Raw genomic sequence first — 23,263 nt, forward strand, 5'->3', positions numbered from 1 at the left:
CTAATCAGATACAAGTCCTATCTATTTAATTTCTCCCATCTCAGTGCTATCTCTTCCTTTTTCTCCATCCCCACCGTCACCACCTAATCCAAGTGTTAGTGGTGATACTCTCATAATTAGTCATATTTGATTCAAATATATCTCCCATGTTGCCTGCGAAATAACCCTTGTGAAACACAAATCTGATCGTGTCTTTCCTGTGAAGACACTTCCGTGGATCCCCATTGCGTACATCATAAAGCCAGAGATACTTTGCTTAATGCAGAAGGCTTACCCTCATCTGCCATCTCAGCCAGCCTACCTGTCTGAGAATTTCCATTACACCCTCTAAATTGACCATAATTGCTTAAAAATATCATTCTGCAGCGTATCGGATGATTTTACATGTCACTCCCTCTGCAGAAAATTACCTTTCCCCATTCCCACTCCTATTTGTCCTTTATGTGTTTTCATGTGTGTCAAACTCACATGTTTCCTCCTCCTGGAAGCCTTCCCTAATTCCTCCAATTATTCGTGTCCTATGTGCTGCTGTGAGCATTCACTTATTTTATATCTGTCATATTATGTTAGATTAGATTTATTTAGTGTCTCCCTTTCTAGAATGTTAACCCTTTGAGGGCAGTGATGCTCTTATTCAGCTGTTAGTGTTTAGCGCGGTGACTCACGCATAGTAGCTGCTTAGATTATCGATTAAATCAAATTAACTACCTTAATTGTGAAATCATAGGGCCTTGTGCTCTGTTGAAAAAATTTCAGCCATCAGTGCAGGGAGGGAAAAAGGATGACCTGAAATCACCACCCTGAATGTGGGGCACTACTCCTTCCTGTGGGCCCTGTGTAAATTAGTCATAGAAATATTCATGTTTCGCCCGGCCAGTGTGGCTCAGTGTTTGACCCATGCACCAAGAGGTCGCCAGTTCCATTCCCAGTCAGGGCACATGCCCAGGTTGTGGGCCAAATCCCCAGTGGGGGCATGCAGGAGGTGACCAATCGATGTTCTCTCTCATCGAAGTTTTTATCTTTCTCTCCCTTCCTCTCTCTTTAAAGATCAATAAAGAAAATATAAATAAATAAAACATAAAAAAAGAAATATTCATGTTTCTATAGACATTCTATGCACACATATCTTCCGTCTCCATTACGGGCTGCACGTGACCTCAGAGTAGTGCCGAGTAAGGGAGTCCTGAAGAACAGAGATAGAGCATGAACCGAAGGCCCTCCATTTGCTCAGTAACGTATCTGAACACACCCTGGATTCGCTTTTATGTGGCCCCAGGGGAGGATGAAGCTATGCCCACATTTTCCTGAAAAGTGAGAATGAGAGATCGTTGCTGTCGACCCCATCCTCGCTGCTGCCCTGGTCCCATAGACAGTGCTCACTGCGTGCTTAGCGCGCGGCAGGAAGCGAAACCGTCCACGGCACGAGTGGCGGGCTGCGTTCTGGGCTGCCACTACTGGGGTTGGGACCCCACCCTCTGGAGACCACCCTTCTATTTTCGCGCAGAAGCCGGACTTAATCAGGTCACGGGGCTTCGCCGACTGAGGCAGGATCCCAGCACGCGGGGCAGTGCCCGCCGCTGCCGGCTGCCCGCCAGGTCTCAGACCGTCTTTCAGGTCGAGGAGCAGCGATCGGCGGGTCCCAGGCCACAGAGTGGCGCGTTCTGGGGCTGCAGGCGCAGGGCGGCCACCACCGCCGCCCCGAAGCCTGCATGAGGCCTGTGGGCTCGGGCCTCCTAGCTGCCCACGAAGCCTGCATTCAGAGCGCCGGGCCCGGGCCGGCCGACGTGCGCGCGCCTACGTGCGGACGTCGTGCGTGGGCGCGCGTGCGCGGCGCCGCAGCCTGTGGGTTGGCTGGTTATTTTGCGAGCGGGAGGGGCCGCGCGCGCTCCTGCCTCCGGTCTGTGTCCCCCGCCCCCCCTTCCCTGGCCCGGCCTCTCCTTCGGAAAGATGTCGGACACTGCCGTCGCCGACACTCGGCGCCTCAACTCGAAGCCCCAGGACCTGACCGACGCGTACGGGCCGCCGAGTAACTTCCTGGAGATCGACATCTTTAACCCGCAGACGGTGGGCGTGGGCCGCGCGCGCTTCACCACCTATGAGGTTCGCATGCGGGTGAGTCACGGGGTGAGGGCGACAGCTGAGGGGAGGACCGGGCAGCTGGGCGGGGAGGGCGGGGGCGGCTGCGCCAGCGCCTAACGGCGGGGAAGACGCTCGCAGGGGTCATCTGGGGGCTCGGGGCTGCATAGGTTTGGAGAGACGTCTGCACACTCGGTGGGGGTCCGAGGTTACAGGAAACTCCTGAGGGGCCATCAGATCGGGGTGACGGATAACCGAGTACCCAGGAGCCAGCAGTGGAGGCTGGTCAGCCAGGGTGGGGAGGATGGAGAAGCTGGACTGAGCAGTTCAAGGAACCAGGAATCGTGACTGTGGCAACGGAGGAAAGGAAGTGTTGAAGGGCTGGGGGATGGCAAGCCAAGGCAAGGTGTCACTGGGACCCCTCACTACACTAGGTTGTGGGAAGTTAGTCTGAAGTGGGGGCAGGAAGGCCCGTCTTCTCCCTCACGAGGTCTTCCTGGGGCGATGAAGTTAAAGCCTGGGTTAAAGGGGAGATGTGATCCCAGGAAAGGGAGACAGTGGGCTTGGTGGAGCAGGAATAATAAAGAGAGTCTACCTGGAGGAGGAGTGCTTCCCAGACTTGTGCAGAATTAGGATCTGAAAGAGAGAAGTCTTTGGGGCTGAAGTTTGCTCAGGTACCACATGCTGTGTTTCAGTGTGAACCGGGCCTTGCACTGGGATTGGTGGATTGTCAGTCGCTGCTCTCCTGCTGTGCTGATCCTTTACATTTGAAGTACACAGAAGGTTCATTTCAACACGTATTGACTTTGAGATGGGTGTTTGGTGTATAAATGGCCATCTGCCCTTTCTGTCCTAGATTAACCTTTGGATTCAGACCCTGGTCTGTAGTTCCTTTAATTTATGACATTTCAGAACTGCCCCAGGATTGGGTTCTTCCAGTGTACTTTATTCTCTAGCTCTTAGTCCACAATGCAAGGATGGAATGTGCAGGTAGAGCACGTGGTTCGCAGGCTCTTTGCCCGCAAAGTGGTTACAGGCAAAAAAGTTTGAGAACCGTCTTCTAATTCTCCTTATGTTTTCTTCTCAGACTAGAGGGCCAGAATATTCTCTGTGGACAGCATGCTGCCCAAACAGCATTTGAAGACCTAAAAGAGTGTATGTGCTTTCATTTTTGAATGAGTGAATTGAATGAGAGTACGCGCTCTCCTGCCTGGGCATTGAAATCTCGTTGAAAAATGATGATCTCCAAATTCCAAGTTTGGCCAAGTCCAAACTGAAGAAAGAAAAGCGAATAGCAAAAAATGAGAACACTCGTCCATATGAGAACTCTTTGAAATCACCTTTTTGGGGAAGAATGGAAGTTAGAGCCCTCAAAGTATGATAAAAGCTAGGAAGCCTGCGAATAACTTGTTTACTATAAGGACTCCCGGCTGTGCAGTTTTGGAGACATTGTCTTGATACGTTACCCAAGAAGCTTAGGGAGTATGAATGAAACAGCTCTCTACTTCAGGCATTCTAGTGCCTACTGTGTGCCAGGCACTGAATTAGGTTTTAGCTTCCAAACCTTTGCAAAAACATCATTTTACACATAAGAAACCGAGGAGGAATGCAGCTTAAGTGACTTACCCAAGTACACGTAGCTAATAAGTCGCAGGGCTGGGATAGAACCCAGGTCTGTCTCACTCCAAAGCCCATCATACTCTTTCCACTACATTGTAGTCTCTTTGGCAGTGCTTAGTTGCAAAACTTTAATGTGCAGAGTTTTTCTTCCCACTAGGCTCTTCATCAGCCCTTTCTACAATTTCTAATTGTATGGCGATAATAGGGTTGGTGGCAATTCATAGCTCTGTGGGTTTGAGTTAATTTGCATTGTTTATGTTAACATGTATAGCTATAAAGGCTTTTAATACTTTTGTTGAATTCTGTTTTGGGGAAAAATTGGTAAAAATCATTTGGTTTTAAATTGCTATTTTAAATGATTGATTGTGGCAGGCGTTATAGGGAGCATGAGATTCAGAGAGTGGGCTTTGGGAGTTAGGCATGGTGAGTGGTAGAAGCAGATACCACTGACTTCTTTTCTTTGTATAATAGCTGAATCTTTCTGAAGCTGTTCTCTTTCATTTTGCTCAGGAAAGAATTCTCTCCCTCCCTCCCATCCCCCAAAGAAATTAGGAGTCTGGAGAGATGACCTGGTGACTTGACATGATGTGTATGGAAATTTGTCCTGTGGACCTGAACTTTGCTTCTTCTCTCCTTTCCGTTGACTTTGTGTTGATCAGAGTCAAAGGACACTCCCTACCCTGTACTACACTACCCTGTACTACACAGTCCTGTCTTCCTCATATGATTTGTAGGTTAGAGCTGGGAGACAATCCTAGAACCTAGTAGCCCCTTCCTTAAATGGCTAGGTACTAAGATGAAAGGCCATTATTGTCACCACCCTGTGGGGTAGGGAAAGAAGAGCATTTTTGTGAGTCAAAGGAGGAAGTTTACAAAATGGCAATGGGTGGATTCGTTATCTGGGAAGAATCTACTCGGCCTTTTTTCCTTTTCTTTGGTCCTTCTGTTGACTTCTGTAAAAGCCTACTAGTAAAGGTTGCCCTGTTGAGGGAGCACAGTATTTGTAATGAACTGTGGCACAAACCTAGAATCACATGATACTGAAGGGCTTTTTTCTTGCAGGATTATCCCCCTCTCCAGTTTCATTGAGATATAATTGACATATAACATTGTATAAGTGTAAGGTTTATAATGTGATGATTCAATACACATAGATATTTCTTGCAGGATTCTGAGAATGTGCTCTTTAATGCTTTATCTTGAATAGTTAATACATGCACATGGTACAAAAATCAAAAGATATAAAAAAGATGTCCTGTAAAAACTAAGCCTCCCTCCCTCTGCCCTCCAGAGGTTCCTCTTTCTGAAGAAACCACTGTTTTCAGTTTCTTATTTATTCTTCTAAAGAACAGTTTAGATAATAAAATATTACTTTACATGTATCTCACTTCATTTCAACTCATTGACATTCACGCCTTAGACCTCAATCCTGGGTAGACTGGTAACTTATGTAAACCAGCTAGTTATTTGGCTTTTGATGACTTATCCCTAATCCTGGATTCTGCGAAGATAATTTCCAGACCTGAGGATTACAACACGTGATGTTGTGAGGACTGTGAAGCTCTAGCATAGCTCCAGGATGCTCTACTTCTGACCTTGGGAAGTTGTGCAGAAAGAGAAACTAGTTCCTTTTATTTCCATCTGCTGATGTGAATTGACTGGTAGGAAATACAGTCAGCATTAATGCATATGGTCAGCCATTTCTATTTGGAACTTGTAGACAAGAGTGAGGATCAAGACTTTTTGTTTGTTGGGGATTCATGTTGCCATTAGAGTCTTAGGAAAATTCTCAATGATTACAATGTGAAAATACACTGATTTCTATCAGGGAGCAAGCTTCACTTAGCCAACTTAATGTGGTTGCTATTTCTGTTGCACTTCCTAGATGAGGAGAAGGTAAATAGATAAATAGGGCCTCTAGTAATTGAATATTTATCGAGTAACTTGCATAGTGTGCATTTAAGAGGATGCAGAAATAGTCATGGCTCATGATTTCAGTGAAATAGGTGGCAAGACAAACACAATACATGAAACAGTAGTGTGTCAGGCAACACTAAAGTATAATTGTCATAGGGGTTCAGAGGAAAAGGGAGACCAATAAATTAGGCTGGTATTGACAGGGAAGATTTCCCAAATGAAGTGGGACTTGAGCTGGGATTTGTAGAATGGAGAGGATTTGGACAGGAAAAGCAGAGGAAGGCATACCTTGGAGGTGTTTATCTCATGATCCTTACAGGGAATTTAAGTTCACTTTTCAATTGAAAATGTATTACCTGTACTTAATAAATTCAAAATGTACAATGAAAAATGTGAGCCACCCATTCCAGTTGTCTAATCTTGTTCTCCAAAGTCACTCACTATTAGCAGTATCTATTCATAAATATTTTATTCATAAAGATGAATATATACACAAATATATTCACTTTTTCTTATTTTTTAATTAAATTTATTGAGGTGACATTGGTTAATAAGATCATATGGATTTCTTTGATATAGGATCTGTATATTGCATTCTGTACCCACCACCCAAAAAGTGAAATCATCTTCCGTCACCATATATTTGGCTTCCCTAACCCCTTACTCTGCCCCTGACCCCCTTCCCTCTGGTGATCACCATACTGTTATCTGTCTGTGTCTCTGAGTTTCAGTTTTATATCCCACATATGAGTGAAATTATATGGTTCTTAGCTTTTTCTGCCCGACTTACTTTGCTTAGTGTAATGTTCTCAAGGTTCATCCATGTTGTTGCAAATGGCAGTATTTCATCTTTTCTTATGGCTGAGTAGTATTCCATTGTGTACATGTACCACGTCCTCTTCATCCAGTCCTCTGTTGCAGGGCACTTTGGTTGTCTCCATGTCTGGGCCACTGTGAATAATGCTGCAGTGAACATAGGCATGTGTATATCTTGTCAAGTTTTTTTGGGTAGATACCCAGAAGACGGATTGCTGGGTGATATGGTAACTCTATTCTTAATTTTATGAGGAACCTCCATACTGTTTTCCATAGTGGCTGTACCAGTCTACATTCCCACCAGCAGGGAATGAAGATTCCTATTTCTCCACAACCTCTGCAACACTGTAATTACTAGTCATGTTGATAACAGGTGTGAGGGGCTATCTCATTGTAGTTTTGATTTGCATTTCCATAATAGCTAGTGAAGTTGAACATCTTTTCATATATCTGATGGCTACTTGTATGTTTTCTTGGGAGAAGTGTCTGTTCAGGTCCTCTGCCCGTTTTTAATTGGATTATTTGTTTGGTGTTGAGTTGTATGAGTTCTTTATATATTTTGGATATTAGCCCTTTGTCAGATCTGTTGTTTTCAAATATCTTCTCTCATTTTGTTGGTTGTCTTTTTGTTTTGTTGGCAGTTTCTTTTGCTGTGCAGAAGCTTTTTAGTTTGATATAGTCCCATTCATTTAGTTTTACCTTTACTTCCCTTGCCTTTGGGGTCAAATTCATAAAATCTTTTCTACGACTAAGGTCCATAAGATTAGTACCTATGTTTCCATCTATGTAATTTATTGTTTCAGATCTTATATTTTAGGTCTTTGATTCATTTTGAATTAATTTTTATACAAATCCCTTCTAAAACATAGATAGAAGTAAGTTCTTATTACTGTTCTGTACCTTGGTTTTAATGTTTAAGATCTTTCCATACTGGGACAGTCTTTCACATTCTTTTCATAGTTATATAGTACTTCACTGTATAGGCACAGTATTTTATTTAACCAGTGACCTATTGATGAACATTTATTATTATCACAAATAATAAAATGCAGTGCAACCCTTGTACATGCATATTTACATGTTACTTCAAGTCTATTGTAGGAAAAATTCTAAGCACCAAGGGACTTCTAATCACAAAACGTGACAAGGCTGGATGTGGTAAGGATTGGTATTTGTCAGGTGGTGTTTTGCAAGGGTTATAGGAGCATGGTCCATAGGAGCTATTTCCTCATTGGGACCTGTCCATGTGGTTCTGACAGGTGGACACCACAGGCTGAACATTACTTACCATCTCTCTTGTCTCATTCTTCCTTCCCTTTAGACAAACCTCCCTATCTTCAAGCTGAAGGAGTCCTGTGTACGGCGGCGCTACAGTGACTTTGAGTGGCTAAAAAATGAGCTGGAGCGAGATAGTAAGGTATGGCTCCATTCCCCGTGTGGCACCCTTGGAGAACAAGATCTACGTAGGCTGCTAGGGCGTAAGATCAGAGTCCATACAATCTTGAAGGCAATGGAGAGGGTGAGCATGCTCTGTCTACCAATCCCAATATATTGGATCTGGGTGATAACCTTTGAAACTTGGAAGTGGCGAAGTTCAGGACTAATCTTAAAGAGAAAGTATGACTTCACTTAGTGACTAGTAAAGTCATACACCTTAACTCCTATGGGTGCTAAAAATGGAAAGTCTATGGGCAGGAAGGGCCTTGCTCGGTTCTTAGATGACAGTGGATTGTTATCTGGAGTTTATTCCCTTTCTTTTGAGACGGTAACCCTGTCCTCCCACCAAAACAGTTGGATTAATTTTGGACCTGAGCCATCGGTCAGCTCTTGCAAGTTGCTGGCTGTGGGATAGGGCGGACCTAGGCTTTAGGAAGTGAGGTACAAGTGCCTTAGCACCCCGCTCCTGTGTGAGTTCTCCCTGAGGCGCTGTCTTGTATCCCTGCAGATCGTAGTACCACCACTGCCGGGGAAAGCCCTGAAGCGGCAGCTCCCCTTTCGAGGAGATGAAGGCATCTTCGAGGAGTCCTTCATCGAAGAAAGGAGGCAGGGCCTCGAACAGTTTATTAACAAGTAAGTCCCGTTCCTGGGGGCTCCTCTTGCTACTTTCCCGTCTTGGTCTTTCTGTGTGGTTAGTCTGTCTCCTCTTTTGTAATGGTCATGTGATGTGGTGCCCGTTGTGCGGTGGGGTGACTGGGCAGTAAAACTCCATTCCCTTGAGCAGATTTCTGATCCCGTACCTCAAGGCCTGAGAAAGCACTGCGTGTTGGCTGTGTCCAGGGATTCCCCCACCGTCCCCCTCTCCCCCTCCCCATATTAGGGTGGAAGTGGCGCCCCACCGCTTGCTGGAACCTCAGGGCTAGCTGACCTTGTCCTTCCTCCCCTGTCCACCCCCCTTCCTCTGCAAATCCTCTCGGATCGCAAACACCGCTGATAACTCTGTTCATCTCTTTGTAGAATCGCAGGGCACCCGCTGGCTCAGAATGAACGCTGCCTCCACATGTTCCTGCAGGAGGAGGCCATCGACAGGAACTACGTCCCCGGGAAGGTGCGCCAGTAGGCACCCTCTCGCCACTTCCCTCTCCTTTCCTGCTGAGATGACATTGATTTTACACTAAAGCCTCTCTCTCTTTCTTTGATCTGAAGTTGGCTGCCCATCCCCTGGCCTGGTAGACTGTCTGGCATTGTGTCCCTTGGTACCTGACTACACCGTGGGCACTCTGCTAGGGACCTCTTCTCTGAGGAGAGGTGGGAAATCACAGGCGGATGCCCTTTGCTTGGGGGTGGGGGGTGGGGGTTGGACTAGAAGGCAGTTTCTCGGGCATTTACCCAGAAGGCTATCTGGGGGGCGGGGGTCTCCTGCTGGTGAGGCACTTGGCGACATCCCGATGCTGCAAGTCCAGGGGATATTTCTTACTCGTAGGTTTAACCAGAAATGCTGAGCAGGGAAAGCCTGCCTTCCTACCTGCATGAATCTTTTCCTTTTCGGGAAGGCGGGAGAGACCCGAAAGCTGTCCTTGTTTCCTGCAGGCCTGCTCCCAGTTCCCCCGTTTCTTCTGTTCCCTTCTCCCCCCTTGTTGCTTTCCATGGCCGTCATCCTCCTAGAATCCAAGCAGTTTGCTGTGTGGAGCAAGGTGTGGGTTTTCTGGGCCCATCATCCTGGCTGCTTCAGAGGCCGAAGAAAGCCATAGAGCAGTAGGGGAGCTCCTGTCGCCTAGCCCCTCTCTTTCGTGGCTCCCCACTCTGGCTGCCTGCTCTTGCCCACCAGCAGGCGAGTCAGTATGGGCCAGCAGCTCTCCCTTCCCGGCTCTGCTCCTTTCTGGGTCAGCTTTGCAGGCTTGGTGGCGGGGGGTGGGGGCGACTCACCACTGTCAGGTAACTCCCTGAAGTGGGGGTGATCATTTTCTAGGTGACTCCCGGTGGTAAGGAGGAGTATCACCACTCTCTTCCTTCTGTTCTCTTCCCCATCCCATTTCGTGCTGCCACAGGGCAGAAGCACATGAACAAACCACACCCTCTCTGACGTCTCCTAGGCACTTTGAGCTGCTGAACAGGGCTCAGGGGAAGAGTTGTTGCTGCCCTTCGCAGCTTGGTCACAGGGTTGTTGAACTGCCTGCACTCCCCAGAAGCTGAGCTAGGGACAGCAGCTGGGTAGGGATTTCCCAAATCTTAAAGGCCAAAACACCTTCTCCAGACCAGCAACTTTCTGGGCGTCTGTCCAGGACGTAGCGGTTTGTTGGCTGGGGCCCGATATCTATCCCAAGCGATGGGATGAGAGCAGGTTAACTCAGGTGTCAGGTCGAAACTGGAGGCTCTCTGCTGAGACTCCCTATCGTGGAAGGATTGCAGTTCTCTGTCCAGAATCTTGGGGAAAAGGAGTACTGATTCTGACATGACAAGATTCGGATCAGAGAGAGTAGGATTGGATGTTGACATAGGAGTTGGAATTCATCTAAATGTCGAAATTGCCTGTGACGGATCAGCTCTCAGCTGCCGAGCCTGTGCCAGGGGCTGTGCAGCCCCTACAGAGAGGCTCTGCTCCTTCCCCACCCTCCACTGTTGGTGTTGTTGCTGCCTTTTGATTTGTACGCTCCGATATTGATTTTTTAAAAGATTCCTTCTTTCATTGTGCACAAGTGCTGAGAGCCTGGGGCCTCATTTCTGCTGTGTATATATCCTGACTCGGGGCTTTTATTCAGCAGACTGTTCATTCTTCTGGCAGACAGTGTCATATTCAACTCTGTTCATATTAAACCACTGTGAAGCAAGCCTCTGTTGTCCAGTTGTTGTTTTTAATTGTCTAGGCTATTCTGGGTATTGGGCAGAAATCATACAACATGATTAATTTCCTGAGGCAAGAAGTTTTGCATTTACATAAAAAAACAGAATTCTAGCTGCCTATAGTGATATTTACCTATCCTTGCAGTTGACTGTCACAGAGGTAATGAGGGCATCTGTAGGGAGTAGCCATAGGGCTCAGCACCTATGGTTTGTGTCAGATTTAGCAGATTTGCTTCTTAAGCTTGTGGGCTTGTGTTAATTTGGACAGAATATATTTAGTGTTTGTGTATGTATATATATGCATACATGTTCATGTGCTATATGTGATATAAACACACGTGCATTTGTTTTATCCTCCAAGACACCCACAAACACCACCTACAAATCGTTTTTCTTTAATAGGCCTTTTACCTCAATCTGACTTTTTTCTTTGAAACAGATTTGATGCAGGCAGAAAGGTGTGAACTGTTGATGGGTAGATATTTTCATCTGACCAGTGTGTTCTGAAATGGCTTTCTACACAAAGTGGGTTTGGGGGAAAGGTTTCGCAGTGCTAGGAGGTGGGAGTCTTGTCATTTGGGAAGTCAAAGATAGTTTTAATCCTAGTTGAAAATGGAAAGAAGGTATAGAAAGTGGTGTGGTGGCCCTGGCCAGTTTGGCTCAGCAGTTAGAGCATCGGCCTGCAGACCAAAGAGTCATAGGTTCAATTCCAGTCAAGGGCACATACCTTGGTTGCAGTTCAGTCCCCAATCTTGGGCCCATGCGAGAGGCAACCAGTCTATGTGTCCCTCTCACATCGATCTCTCTGTCTCCCCCCTTCCCACTCTGAAGATAAATGGAAAAATATCCTTGGATGAGGATTTAAAAAACAAAACAAAAGAAAGTGGTGTGGTCAAAACATTATGAATGGAGGTGACAGTGGTACTTAGGTGAAGTTGAGGAGTGGGGTCGATGGAGGGAGGGGTTTTGGTAGTCCAGGAATTAGGTAACTAAAGAGGTGTGAGGGGATAGGAAGAACAGATGTTTCTGTGACAAGAGAAAGGAGCGATGGAGAGAGGCACCCTTCATAGTTGGCAGAGAATGAATTAGAATAACTAGAAAAGGCAGGTATAAATGAAATATTAACAAAATGTTGAGCAGGTGGGATTCATTTAACAGGTACCAATTAATAGTCCCTCCGTGTCCAGCTTTATGCTAAAAGCTGGGCTGGAGGTGGAGTAAGTTGGTCACAGTACAACTAAAACATGACTACATTCTCTTTCTTCACAGACCTTATTACTTATACTTTAGTTCAGGAGATGTCTATACAAGACCAGAAAATGCTAGAGACAAAATAAGAGGTCCAGACTGGATGGATAGGTCATTTGGTTAGAGCTTTGTCCCGACACACCAAGGTTGCGGGTTCCATCACTGGTTGGGGCATGTACAAGAATCAACCAATGAATGCATAAATAAGTGGAACAACAAATTGATGTTTCTTTCTCTCTCTCAAATCAATGAATTTAAAAAAAAAAAGAGGTCTAGGCACATCTAGTTAGTTCTCCAGTCTTTTTTTTTTTTTAATATCAAGTCAGATAAATTCCCTTTCTTTAGAGTCAAATTGGCCATTTTAGCACTAATGGGATTCTGAAACAATCCCACATCAAAGTCTTATTACCCAGCAACACTGAAAAGCATACTTTTTTTGTTTGTTTTGTTTTGTGTTTTTGTTCTTAACCCTTGCCTGAGGACATTTTCCACTGATTTTTAGATAGAGTGGAAGGGAGGGAGGGAGAGAGGGAGAAACATCAATGTGAGAGAGACACACTGATTGGTTGCCTCCTGCACAACCCCGACCCGGACCAGGAATTGAACCCGTGACGCTTCAGTCGGTGGGCCCATGCTCTAACCCCTGAGCCAAACTGGCTAGAGCAAAAGCATACTTTTATAAGGAATTCAAGTTTATGCAGGCATCTAGGTGTCTATACTAATTAATTCCCTTTACCCATAGCACAGAAGCACCCAACCTTACAATGGGACCTGGGAGACAGGCTAACAAAGTTGCCTTCTCTACACTTTGACCCATTCTTTTTAAATTTTTATCAATATGTTTTTTATTTCAGAGGGAGGAAGGGAGAGGGAAAGATAGAAACATTGGTTGCCTCCTGCACACACCCCCACCAGGGATTGAGCCCATAGCCTGGGCATGTGCCCTGACCGGGAACCGAACCGGTGATCTCCTGGTGCATGGGATGATGCTCATCCGACTGAGCCACATTGGCCAGACTTGACCCTTTCTTTGAGATGAGGACTTGGGCTAGTAAAGGGTGGGACAGGTGGACACCATTTGGGCTTCTGTGGAGTTTTTGTTTGGTGAGATCTCCTGGGTGAAACACTTCTACAAAGTTGTATGGTAATTACGTAAAATGACTTTCTGCTGTGGAAATGTAGCCTTCTCACCGAAATGGAGAGTGCTTTGTACCCTTTGGGACTGTTGAGCCACCTCTGGTCTCTTCTCAGACACAGTAACGGTCCTCATTTATCCTCACTTGGCTCATTTTTAACCCATTAATCTTTATTCTGACGTCTCTCCAAGGACCTCATACTTCATGTTTATACACCTTTTTATGAAATGTATTGGGGTGACACTGGTTAATAAGATTATAGAGGTTTCAAGTGTACATTTCTATGATACATGCTGTGTATATTGCATTGTGTGCCCATCACCCACAAAGTCAAGTCATCTTCCGTCACCATATATTTGGCCTCCATAACTCTTAACTACTCCCCTGACCCCTTCCCTCTGGTCACCACTATATGGTTGTCTGTGTGTGAGTTTCAGTTTCATATCCAACATATGAATGAAATCATATGGTTCTCAGCTTTTTATGCCTGACTTATGTCACTTAGCACACTATTCTCGATGCCTATCCATGTTGTCGCAAATGGCAGTATTTCATCTTTTCTTATTCCATTGTATATGTGCACCACATCTTCCTTATCCAATCATCTGTTGAAGGACACTTCAGTTGTCTCCATGTCTTGGCCACCGTGAATAATGCTGCAATGAACATAGGGGAGCATATATCTTTGCAAAGAAATGTTTTCAAATTTTTTGGTTGGAAACCCAGAGGAGGGATTATAGGATCATATGGTGACTCTATTCTTAATTTTCTAAGTCATAGAGTCTAAAACTGGACCCCACTATAATTATAGCCTGAAGATTAGGTGGTTTTTAGTCAATTTACACATTGCAGTATTCAGGTTTACTTTTAAAATGTAAACACTTGGTGACTAATTTAGCTTGTGGTTCTCTGCCACTCCCTTTCCCAACACCTACCACCCCTCATTCTTATCTCTATTTTTGCCTTGTTTGTACAAAAAAAATTATTCCCTATTTTAATTTTATTTTTTCTCCCTGTTCTATCTATTATCTATCTATCTATCTATCTATCTATCTATCTATCTATCTATCTATGCTTTTGAGAGCAGAAAATTCATTCCTTACAAAACAGACCAAAGCAGGATCGTTATTAACAATACAAAAGGATTCTTTAAATCACAGCAGGCTTCCTTTATTTATTTATTTTAAATATGTTTTTATTGTTTTGGTTTTTTTTTTGGTATGTGCCCCTAGCGGGAACCGAACCAGGGACTCTCTGGTCCACAGGCCAATGCTCCAACTGCTGAGCCAAACCGGCCAGGGCGTTTTTATTGATTTTTAATTTTTTTTTAAAAAAGAGGTCTTTGGCCCTGGCCGGTTTGGCTCAGCGGTTAGAGCGTCGGCCTGCGGTCCGGAGAGACCCGGGTTCAGTTCCCACTAAGGGCATGTACTTCGGTTGCAGTTTGTCCCCGGCTCTGGTCGGTTGTGCGGGTGGCAGCCACTCGATGTGTCCCTTCACGTCGATGTTTCTCTCTCTCTCTCCCTCCCACTCTATCTGTACAAAAAATGGAAAAATATCCTCGGGTGAGGATTTAAAAAAAAAAAAAAAAGAAGTCTTTGGCCCTGGTCAGTTTGGCTCAGCAGTTGAGTGTCGGCTTGTGGACCAGAGAGTCCTTGGTTCGGTTCCCGCTAGGGGCACGTACCAAAAAAAAAAAAAGAGGTCTTTGCAGCTGTATACCATAGAGATTTTGTTCAAATTCCAGCTTTACTACTTTTTTTAAAAAAATTATTTTTCTTTATTGATTTTAGAGAGAGAGGAAGGGAGAGGGAGAGAGAGATAGAAACATCGATGAGAGAGAACATCGACTGGCCACCTCCTGCATGCCCCCCACTGAGAATCGGGCCCACAACCTGGGCATGTGCACTGACCAGGAATCGAAGTGGCGACCTCTTGATGCATGGGAGGACACTCAATCCACTGAGCCACACTGGCTGGGCGCAGCAAGCTTCCTTTAAATGGGTACTTCCTATGGTGATTTTAAGTGTTTGTATATAGATCATCAACTACTTGATACAGAGAAACTGAAGGTAGCCCTGGCCGGTTTGGCTCAGCGGTTAGAGCGTCGACCTGCGGTCCTGAGAGATCCGGGTTCAGTTCCCGCTAAGGGCACGTACCTCGGTTGCAGTTTGTCACCGGCCCTGGTCGGTCGTGCGGGTGGCAGCCACTCGATTTGTTCCTTTCACATCGATGTTTCTCTCTCTCTGTTCCTCTCTCTCCCTCCCACTCTACCTGAACAAAAAAATGGGAAAATGTCCTCCAGTGAGGATTAAAAAAAAAAGAGAGAAACTGAAGGTAAAGGATTAAGAGAGGCATTAGTGGGGTTGGCGGGATGAGATTAACCAAAGAATTTACATGCATGTGTGCATTGCCCACGGACACAGACAATAGGGTGGTGAAGGTATGAGTCTGGGTGGGAAGTGGGTGGAGGGGGCAATAGGGGAAAATAGGGGGGACATCTATAATATTCTCAACAATAAAGATAAAAAAGAGAGGCATTGCCAATGGAAGATCCATCAGAAATTGAATAAAACAGTTGTTCTTAAGTGAAAAATCAAATACAGTTAGATTCATAGAAATTTATGTATTACTTTTCAAGAAAATAGTATATTATTATACTAGTATTTTTTTTTGTCCGACTACAGTCAACTTTTGATAATCTGTGCTAATGGGTTGATATACATTTTTATTTTATTAGGCATTTTTCTACAATTTAAATATAGGGGTGTCTAATTCTCATAAGACATATCCTAATATGTCATCAGAATGAAGACTCGGGAAGATCTGAAAAGAAATAGAGAGTAATAGGCCTGGAACAGTCCCCTGAGTTCTGGAGCTGGCTGTGCTATTAGCTGGCCAGAGCACCTTAGGCAAATTGCTTCACCACTCTGGGCCTGTTCTCGTAACTATAAAATGAGGGGATTTCGCTAAATGATATGTGCAGTATCTTACATCTCTCTGATCCTTGCCCAGGGATAAACTCTGGAGGTGATGCCACCAAAAAGGTGAAAGTGCAATTTTTCCCATATGATGGAGTTTGCTACAGAGTAGTTTTCTCTCCCAGAAATGAATGACTCTTCACTTGCCCTGATTAGATTTTGTTTGCCCACATCCTGTTTGTCAAGTCATGAGTAACCCATTGAAAGTCTGTGTCGATTTGATTTACAGTTGTCCTAATTTTATTCTAGATCTTTTAGTTGAATTTTTAAAATAAAATAGTCACCTCATGCAGATAAGGAATTATTCTTATTTATAATATATGAAATATAACTTTGTTGATTATTCTGGTTACAAAAGTGCCTATTTAGTTAAAATATTTTTTGTGATTAAAATTCAAACAATTAATGCCAATTGGCAAAATTCAAACAAAACATGAATGTGTAAATGGTGAAAGATGTCTCCTTATTCCCATTCTCCAAGAATAACTTAATTTGGTATGTGTCTTCCCAGACCTCTTTCTATGCACAAAATATATATATATGGCTATGTATATATGAATATACATATATTCACACAGTGTCCATGTTTGCATATGCACACACTTGTACATCGTTTTTTAAAAAACAAAGTAAGCCATTATATGTACTATTTTGCAACTTATTTTTTTTCACTTTGCAGTGTATTGTGGACTTCCTCTCACATTAGTGTATGGAAACTTACCTCATTTTTTAAAATGGCAGCATAATATTTCATAGTATGGTTGTACCACAGTTTTTTTTATTAATATTTTTTAAAGAGAGGGGAGAGAGAGAGACCGATGTGAGAGAGATATATAGATTGGTTGCCTCCCTGATGCACCCCAAGAAGGATGAACCTGCAACCTAAGTTTGTGCTCTGACTAGGAATGGAACCCGCGACTTTCTGGTGCACAGGAAGACATTCCAACCAACTGAGGTACACCAGCCAGGGCTCACAATTTTTTTTTTCTTTTTCTTTTGTGTTTTGGTTGTATCACAATTTAATGATTCATTTATTGATGGAAATTTGTCTCAAATCATTCACTATTACAAGTAATACTACTATATATATCCTTGCTCATGTTTTTAGTATTATGTATGATAGATTTTTAAAAGAAGGAATTACTGGCTCAATTACATTTTGATAAGTTGCCTTCCTAAAGAGTACAGTTGAGGCTCCCACTTGACTGCAAATGAGAATTTCTGTTTTCTTATCCAAAGAGGAGAGATTCCTGTTTCCTCACAAAGTTTCTTTGTCAAAAATGGCAAAATATTAAACAATTGATATTATCCGAACTATTTGGTGAAAATGGTATTTCTTAGTTTTAATTTGCATTTTTCTGGTACATTTAGTGGTAATAATACCACTATCGGGTTTTTAAAAAATTCCCCGCACATTTTGGTTGTTCTAGAAGCAGTGTTTATTGCTGCTAATCGAGAATCCCTACCACTCCTCACTGTAGATAAACCAACACTCTTAATTAAAGGCCCTGAATGTTCCTAGACTTCTTCCCACCTGACTTTGGGAGGAAAGGAAGCAATTAGCCTGGAGGCAAAGCAACATGGTCTGAAGCCCTCTCAGGACCAGTACTTTGCTCAGGTTGGCACTACTTGAGGCCAAGCCCAAATCAGCGCTAACAGCTTAACTCTAGATGCATTTGACTCCAAGGCCAACCTCCTTGGAAACTCGGGGAAATATTACTTTGCCTCTTGGGCCACCATCCCTCCAGCTTGGACCTCTTTTTGGGGTTATTTCTCCCAGATCCCAACCTTACATTAGCACCGATGGGAAAAGTCCAAGATACCTAGATCGAGATGGTAACTGAAAGAGGCGGCTGAATCAGCAGGCCTCAGCTCTTCTGGTTGGCTGTCCACACGTCAATCAGAAATGAGCAAGCCTTTAATTGGTTCTACGCAATGGGAAGCACATAGCCTCTTCTGATTGGCCTCTTAGTCGAGGGGTGGGCCACAGGGAGACCTGCTGATTGGCTGGAATGAAAGACCAATGGGAATGCTGTGGCGCTGCTTTTGAAAGTGCAGCCTGCGCGGCGGCGCCTGGCAGTCTGCGGGTTGCCTCGGAGTTCTCGGGGCTTAGTGGGTAACGGCGCCCCCTCCCCCGCACTCTAGCAGCCCTCTACCCGCCCCCACCCGGTCTCAGCGTGTCTTCGTGTGCCGCAGTCACTCAGTCTGTCCCAGCCTGGCGCTTGGTGAGGCCCCGCCTTAGCCTGCAGGGCTTCCACCGCCGCCAGCCCAGCGCTCTGCCTCTGATGTGGCGGCTGAGGTCCCGGGTCGGGCGTGGGGGTGGGGACCGGGGACCAGGAATGCGGAAGGCAGGCGTCACGAGTTTCCGGACGGTGGACGTGGGAGAGTCAGCTCTGTGGCACTGAGGCCTTCCTGATATTAAGTCCCCGGAAGGGAGCAGGAGGTGTCTGACCCAGGTAGTTCTGCCATCCTAGTGGCACCATTTCAGCCAGGCATCCCCTCTGTCGCCTGGTTTCCCCCTTAGCGGCTCCTATCTGGACTCGGCAGCTCCTGACCACTGCAGCAAATACACTGGCCCTCTCAGCCTGGACTCAGAATTCCCTTTCTCATATCAGCGGGCCTGACCCGGTTGCTGTAATCCTTCCTAATTATTTTTAGTTTCACTAGTGCATTCTCCTTGTAGGAAAAAAAAAAAAAATCAAAACATAAGGTACACTTTGGCCAATACCCACAATCCTAGTCCTCTTTTCCCCCTTCCCAGAGGTAGCCACTGTTAACAGTTTGGTAGGTAACCTGGTAGCCTTTCAGGTGCTTTTAAAAATCATTTTTCAATTACAGTTGATATACAGTATGATATTATTTAGGCATGCAACATAGTGAGTAGACATCATATAACTTACAAAGTGAGCATCCCGATAAGTCTAGTACCCATCTGACACTATGCATAGTTATTACAGTATTAGTGACTACATCCTCCATGCTGTACCTTATATCCCTGTGACTGTTTTTTTTTTTTCCTTACCAGAGGACATTTTTCCATTTTAGTTCAGATAGAGTGGGAGGGAGAGGGAAGAAGAGAGAGTGAGTGAGAGAGAGAGAGAAACATTGACATGAAAGGGACACATTAAGTAGCTGCCTCCCGCACGACCCCAACCAGGGCTGGGGATGAACCACAGTTGAGGTATGTGCCCTTGACTGGAATCGAACCTGAGACTCATTGGTCCGTGGGCCTACGCTCTAACCTCTGAGCCAAGCTGGCCAGGGCCCTATGACTGTTTTTATAACTGGCAATTTGCACATCTTAAACCCTTCCCATTTTTCACCCATCACCCCCAACCACCTCCCATCTGGTAATCATCAAAATGTTCTCCGTATCTATGAGTTTGTTCCTGTTTTGTTTTTTAGATTCCACACATAGTGAAATTTCATGACATTTGTCTTTCTCTGTTTGACCCATTTCACTTAGCATAATACCCTCTAGGTCCATCCATGTTGCTGTAGATGGCAAGATTTCATTATTTTTTATGGTTGAGTAATATTCCATTATAAATGTACCACATCTTCTTTATTAATTAGTCCGTAGATGGACACTTTGGTTGCGCCCATAGCTTGACCACTGTAAACAATGCTGGAATGAACATAGGGATGGATGTATATGTCTTTTCAAATTAGTGTTCGGGTTTCTTTGGATAAATACCCAGAACTGGAATTGCTGGGTCCTTCTTTGACTCTTGTTACAGCCTTTGTTTTAAAATCTATTTTGTCTGATCCTGACTGGAGTGGCTCAGTTGGTTTTGCATCATTCTGTGATTCCTGATCAGGTCACGTGCCCAGGTTTCAGACGATCCCCAGTGGGGGGTGGGGTGTGTGTGCAGGAGGCAGCAGATTGATGTTGCTCTCTCACATCGATGTTTCTCCCTTTCTGTGTCCATTGACATGTCCCCACCATTCTTTAGCACTTTCTTATTTTCTAGAACAACAAGAACATTTTTGGATTATCTTGTATTTTCCCTGTCCTAGCCCTGGAATCAACTATTTCTCCAAGGAATCTGGCTCTCTTAAGTGAGGCATGATATTTAGAAACCAGGATTTGGGTGCTAGATATACTTATTGCTACTGGAGTGTCATAGCTTTTGGACTTTTTAAGCAGAGAGACCTAAGAGTTATCCCAGGCTTTTGAATCTCTCTCAATATCCCCAAGTGACTAGGTCTATGCTAGAACAGTTTATTATTTGAGGAAATTTCTTCAAAGTCAGTTTCTTCCATTGTCGGGCAGCTCTGATACCTGACAATCATTTATATTTGCAAACAGTGGTTTCCTCTCCTAAGTTTTGTCTTCTCTGTGCTAAACATCTACAATTCCTTTTATTGCCATTATTCCCATGGCAGTTTTAAGATCTCATCATTCTGGTTATTGTGTTCTGTTCATACTTCAGTTCGTTAATATCTCTTTTGAAAAATTGGCATCTAGAATGAAATGCATTATTCCAGGTACATGTTCTGATCAATACAGAGGAGTGGGTCAATGACTTTCTTTGTTCTAGACCCCATGCTACTATTCATGCAGGTCAAGATTAATTTAGCTTTTTTTCTTTTTTCTTTTTTTGACAGCTTCATCAATCACTCTGTTGACTTATGTTGAGCCTGTAGGGAGTTAAAATCTGTAGATCTTTAACTCTGCTGCTGTATTCATCCATTTGGTATTTGCACGGTTGTGTCTTAGGACCTAGTACAAGTCTTTAAGCTGATCTCTTTCTTTTCAGCTTCTTAAATTTAGCCTATTTTTCCTGCTTGTCAAGCTTATTGTGGATTTTGAATGTCATCCAGTTGTACTAGCTATCTTTTCCAGCTTAGCATCTGCAAACTTGATCAATATGCCATTAGTTTAGTCAGACAAGTAACTATTTGAAAATATCAAGAAGGGCAGGGTGGAGCTTAAATCTTTTCAACATAACTAGAAAATTTGTCTTACGTTGAAATCAGTCCATCAAATAAGGACTGCTGCTGTTCATCTACCTTTAGCTGCTGTTGTATATAGGATCTGAGCCAACAGACGTGCTACAATACACGAAATCGGTTCAATTTCTAGTTTTTGCATAGGGTCAGTGCTTTGACGTCATAAGGAAGCTTGTTTATCTTAAAGTGAGAACTTTTCACATAGTCCAAACGTATTCTTAAGTGGAAGTTGGCTTGATCTGGATCAGCCTTTGTCCTCCATGTTACCAGAGGGCAAAGAGAAATGTTTCAGGGAGCCAAGGCATTCCTACCTAAAACATCAAATCTAAGGAACTTTAGGGGACATTAGTTCAAGCTTCAAAAACCTGAAAGCATACATCTGTAGAATTAACCTACCTTAAGTGAGGGCATCTACTTTTTTTTTTTTTTTTCATGAAACTAGGGTATTTTTCAAATTTCAGTGAAAGACCAGAGTGTAGTCCCAGGAAGAAAAGAAAGAAATCCTCACTTAACTGCTTTAGAATTTGGCCTTCTGAAATAGTGATCTGTGAATAAAAGGATGAAGAGTCGTTATCTGCAAGGAGCCTGGAAAGGGGAAGAATGGTATTTTGTTTCTTTCGTCTTTTCTGGGAGTTCTTTGTATTGCTTATTTTTAATTATTTAGGTAATATGTGAAGACTTCTTCTTGTAAAAAATATTGAAACATTATAGGTAGTAGTAAGTTTCTTTTCACCAGTTCTCTTGCCCCCAGTTCTGGTTAAGTAGACTTAAAAATATTTTATTAAATTCACTGGGGTGCCCTGGCCAGTTTGGCTTGGCGGTAGAGCGTCGGCCCACAGACCAGTGAGTCGCAGGTTCGATTCCATCCAAGGGCACGTGCCTCGGTTGCAGTTCGGTCCCTGGCCCTGGTCGGGGTCGTGCGGGAGGCAACCAGTCAATGTGTCCCTCTCATGTTGATGTTTTTCTCTTCCTCTCTCTTTCTTTCCCTCTCTCTGCCTCCCACTCTATCTGAAATAAATGGAAAAAATATCCTCAGGTGAAGATAAAAAAAATTCATTGGGGTGACTACCTGGCTGGTGTGGCTCCATTGGTTGAGTGTTGTCCCAAGCACTGAAAGGTTGTTGGCTAGATTCCCGGTCAGGGCACATACCTGGGTTGTGGGTTTGGTCCCTGGTTGGGGCACACATGGAAGGCATCCAATCAATGTTTTTTCTCACATCACTGTTTCTCTCTCCCTCTCCCTTCCTCTCTCTCTAAAATCAATGAAACATATATATATTTTTTATTTTATCCTCACCCAAGGACACTTTTCCATTTTTTATTCAGACAGACTGGGAGGGAGAGAGAGGAAGAGAGAGAGAGAAACATCGACGTGAAAGGGACACATCGGGTGGCCTCCACCTGCACGACCCAACCAAGGCTGGGGACAAACTGCAGCTGAGGTACATGCCCTTAGCGGGAACCGAACCTGGGTCTCTGTGGACCGCAGGCCGATGCTCTAACTGCTGAGCCAAACCGGCCAGGGCAAAATATATATTTTTAAAAACTGTTGGCCTTCAAAAAATTTCTACTTGCCATTTAAAAAATTGCTTGGGATGACAATGGTTAATAAAATTATGTGTTTCACATGTGCAATGTTATAATACATCATCTGTATATTGCTTTGTGTGTTCACCATCCAAAGTCAAATCTCCTTCCATCACCATATATGTGGCCCCCTTTACCTTTCACTGTCCCCCCACCCCCTTCCCTCTGGGAACCACCATACTGTTTTCTGTGTCTATGAGTTTTTGTTTGTCTTGTTTGTTCATTTGTTACTTTCAGTTTTGTTGTTGTTGTTAATCCTCACCTGAGGATATTTTTCCATTGATTTTTAGATAGAGTGGAAGGGAGGGACGGAGAGAGAGAAAAAAACATCAATGTGAGAGAGACACATTGATTGGTTGCCTCCTGCTCGACCCCAACTGGGTGATTGAACCTAGTTGCATGCAACCCCAGGTACATGACCTTGACCGAGAATTAAACTCGTGACCCTTTGGTCCAGTGGGCCAGCACTCTAACCACTGAGCCAGACCGGCCAGGGCTGCTTTCAGTTTTATGTCCCACATATAAGTGAAATCATATGGCTCTTAACTATTTCTGACTTATTTTGATTAGCATGACATTCTCAGGATCCATCTATGTTGTTGAAATGGCAGTATTTCATCTTTTTTTTTTTCTTTTTCTTTTTTCTATTTATCT

General features: G+C 44.1%; 1 protein-coding gene across 2 annotated transcripts; it reads left to right on the forward strand.

The window, feature by feature from the left end:
• Positions 1–1,863: 1,863 nt before the first annotated feature.
• Positions 1,864–9,202, forward strand: SNX12 (sorting nexin 12). 2 transcript variants are annotated; one of them, XM_036271585.1, is made up of 4 exons: positions 1,864–2,112; positions 7,751–7,846; positions 8,375–8,499; positions 8,884–9,202. In XM_036271585.1, the coding sequence occupies exons 1-4, from the start codon at positions 1,948–1,950 to the stop codon at positions 8,984–8,986; spliced, it is 489 nt and encodes a 162-aa protein (XP_036127478.1). In that variant the 5' UTR covers positions 1,864–1,947; the 3' UTR covers positions 8,987–9,202. The 2 variants fall into 2 exon arrangements, with proteins under 2 accessions (XP_036127478.1, XP_036127480.1); XM_036271587.1 differs by having other exon boundaries at positions 1,922–2,100.
• Positions 9,203–23,263: the final 14,061 nt, after the last annotated feature.

This window comes from Molossus molossus, unplaced genomic scaffold, assembly GCF_014108415.1.
Source record: "Molossus molossus isolate mMolMol1 unplaced genomic scaffold, mMolMol1.p scaffold_m16_p_2, whole genome shotgun sequence".
In the NCBI taxonomy this organism is placed as follows: domain Eukaryota; kingdom Metazoa; phylum Chordata; class Mammalia; order Chiroptera; family Molossidae; genus Molossus; species Molossus molossus.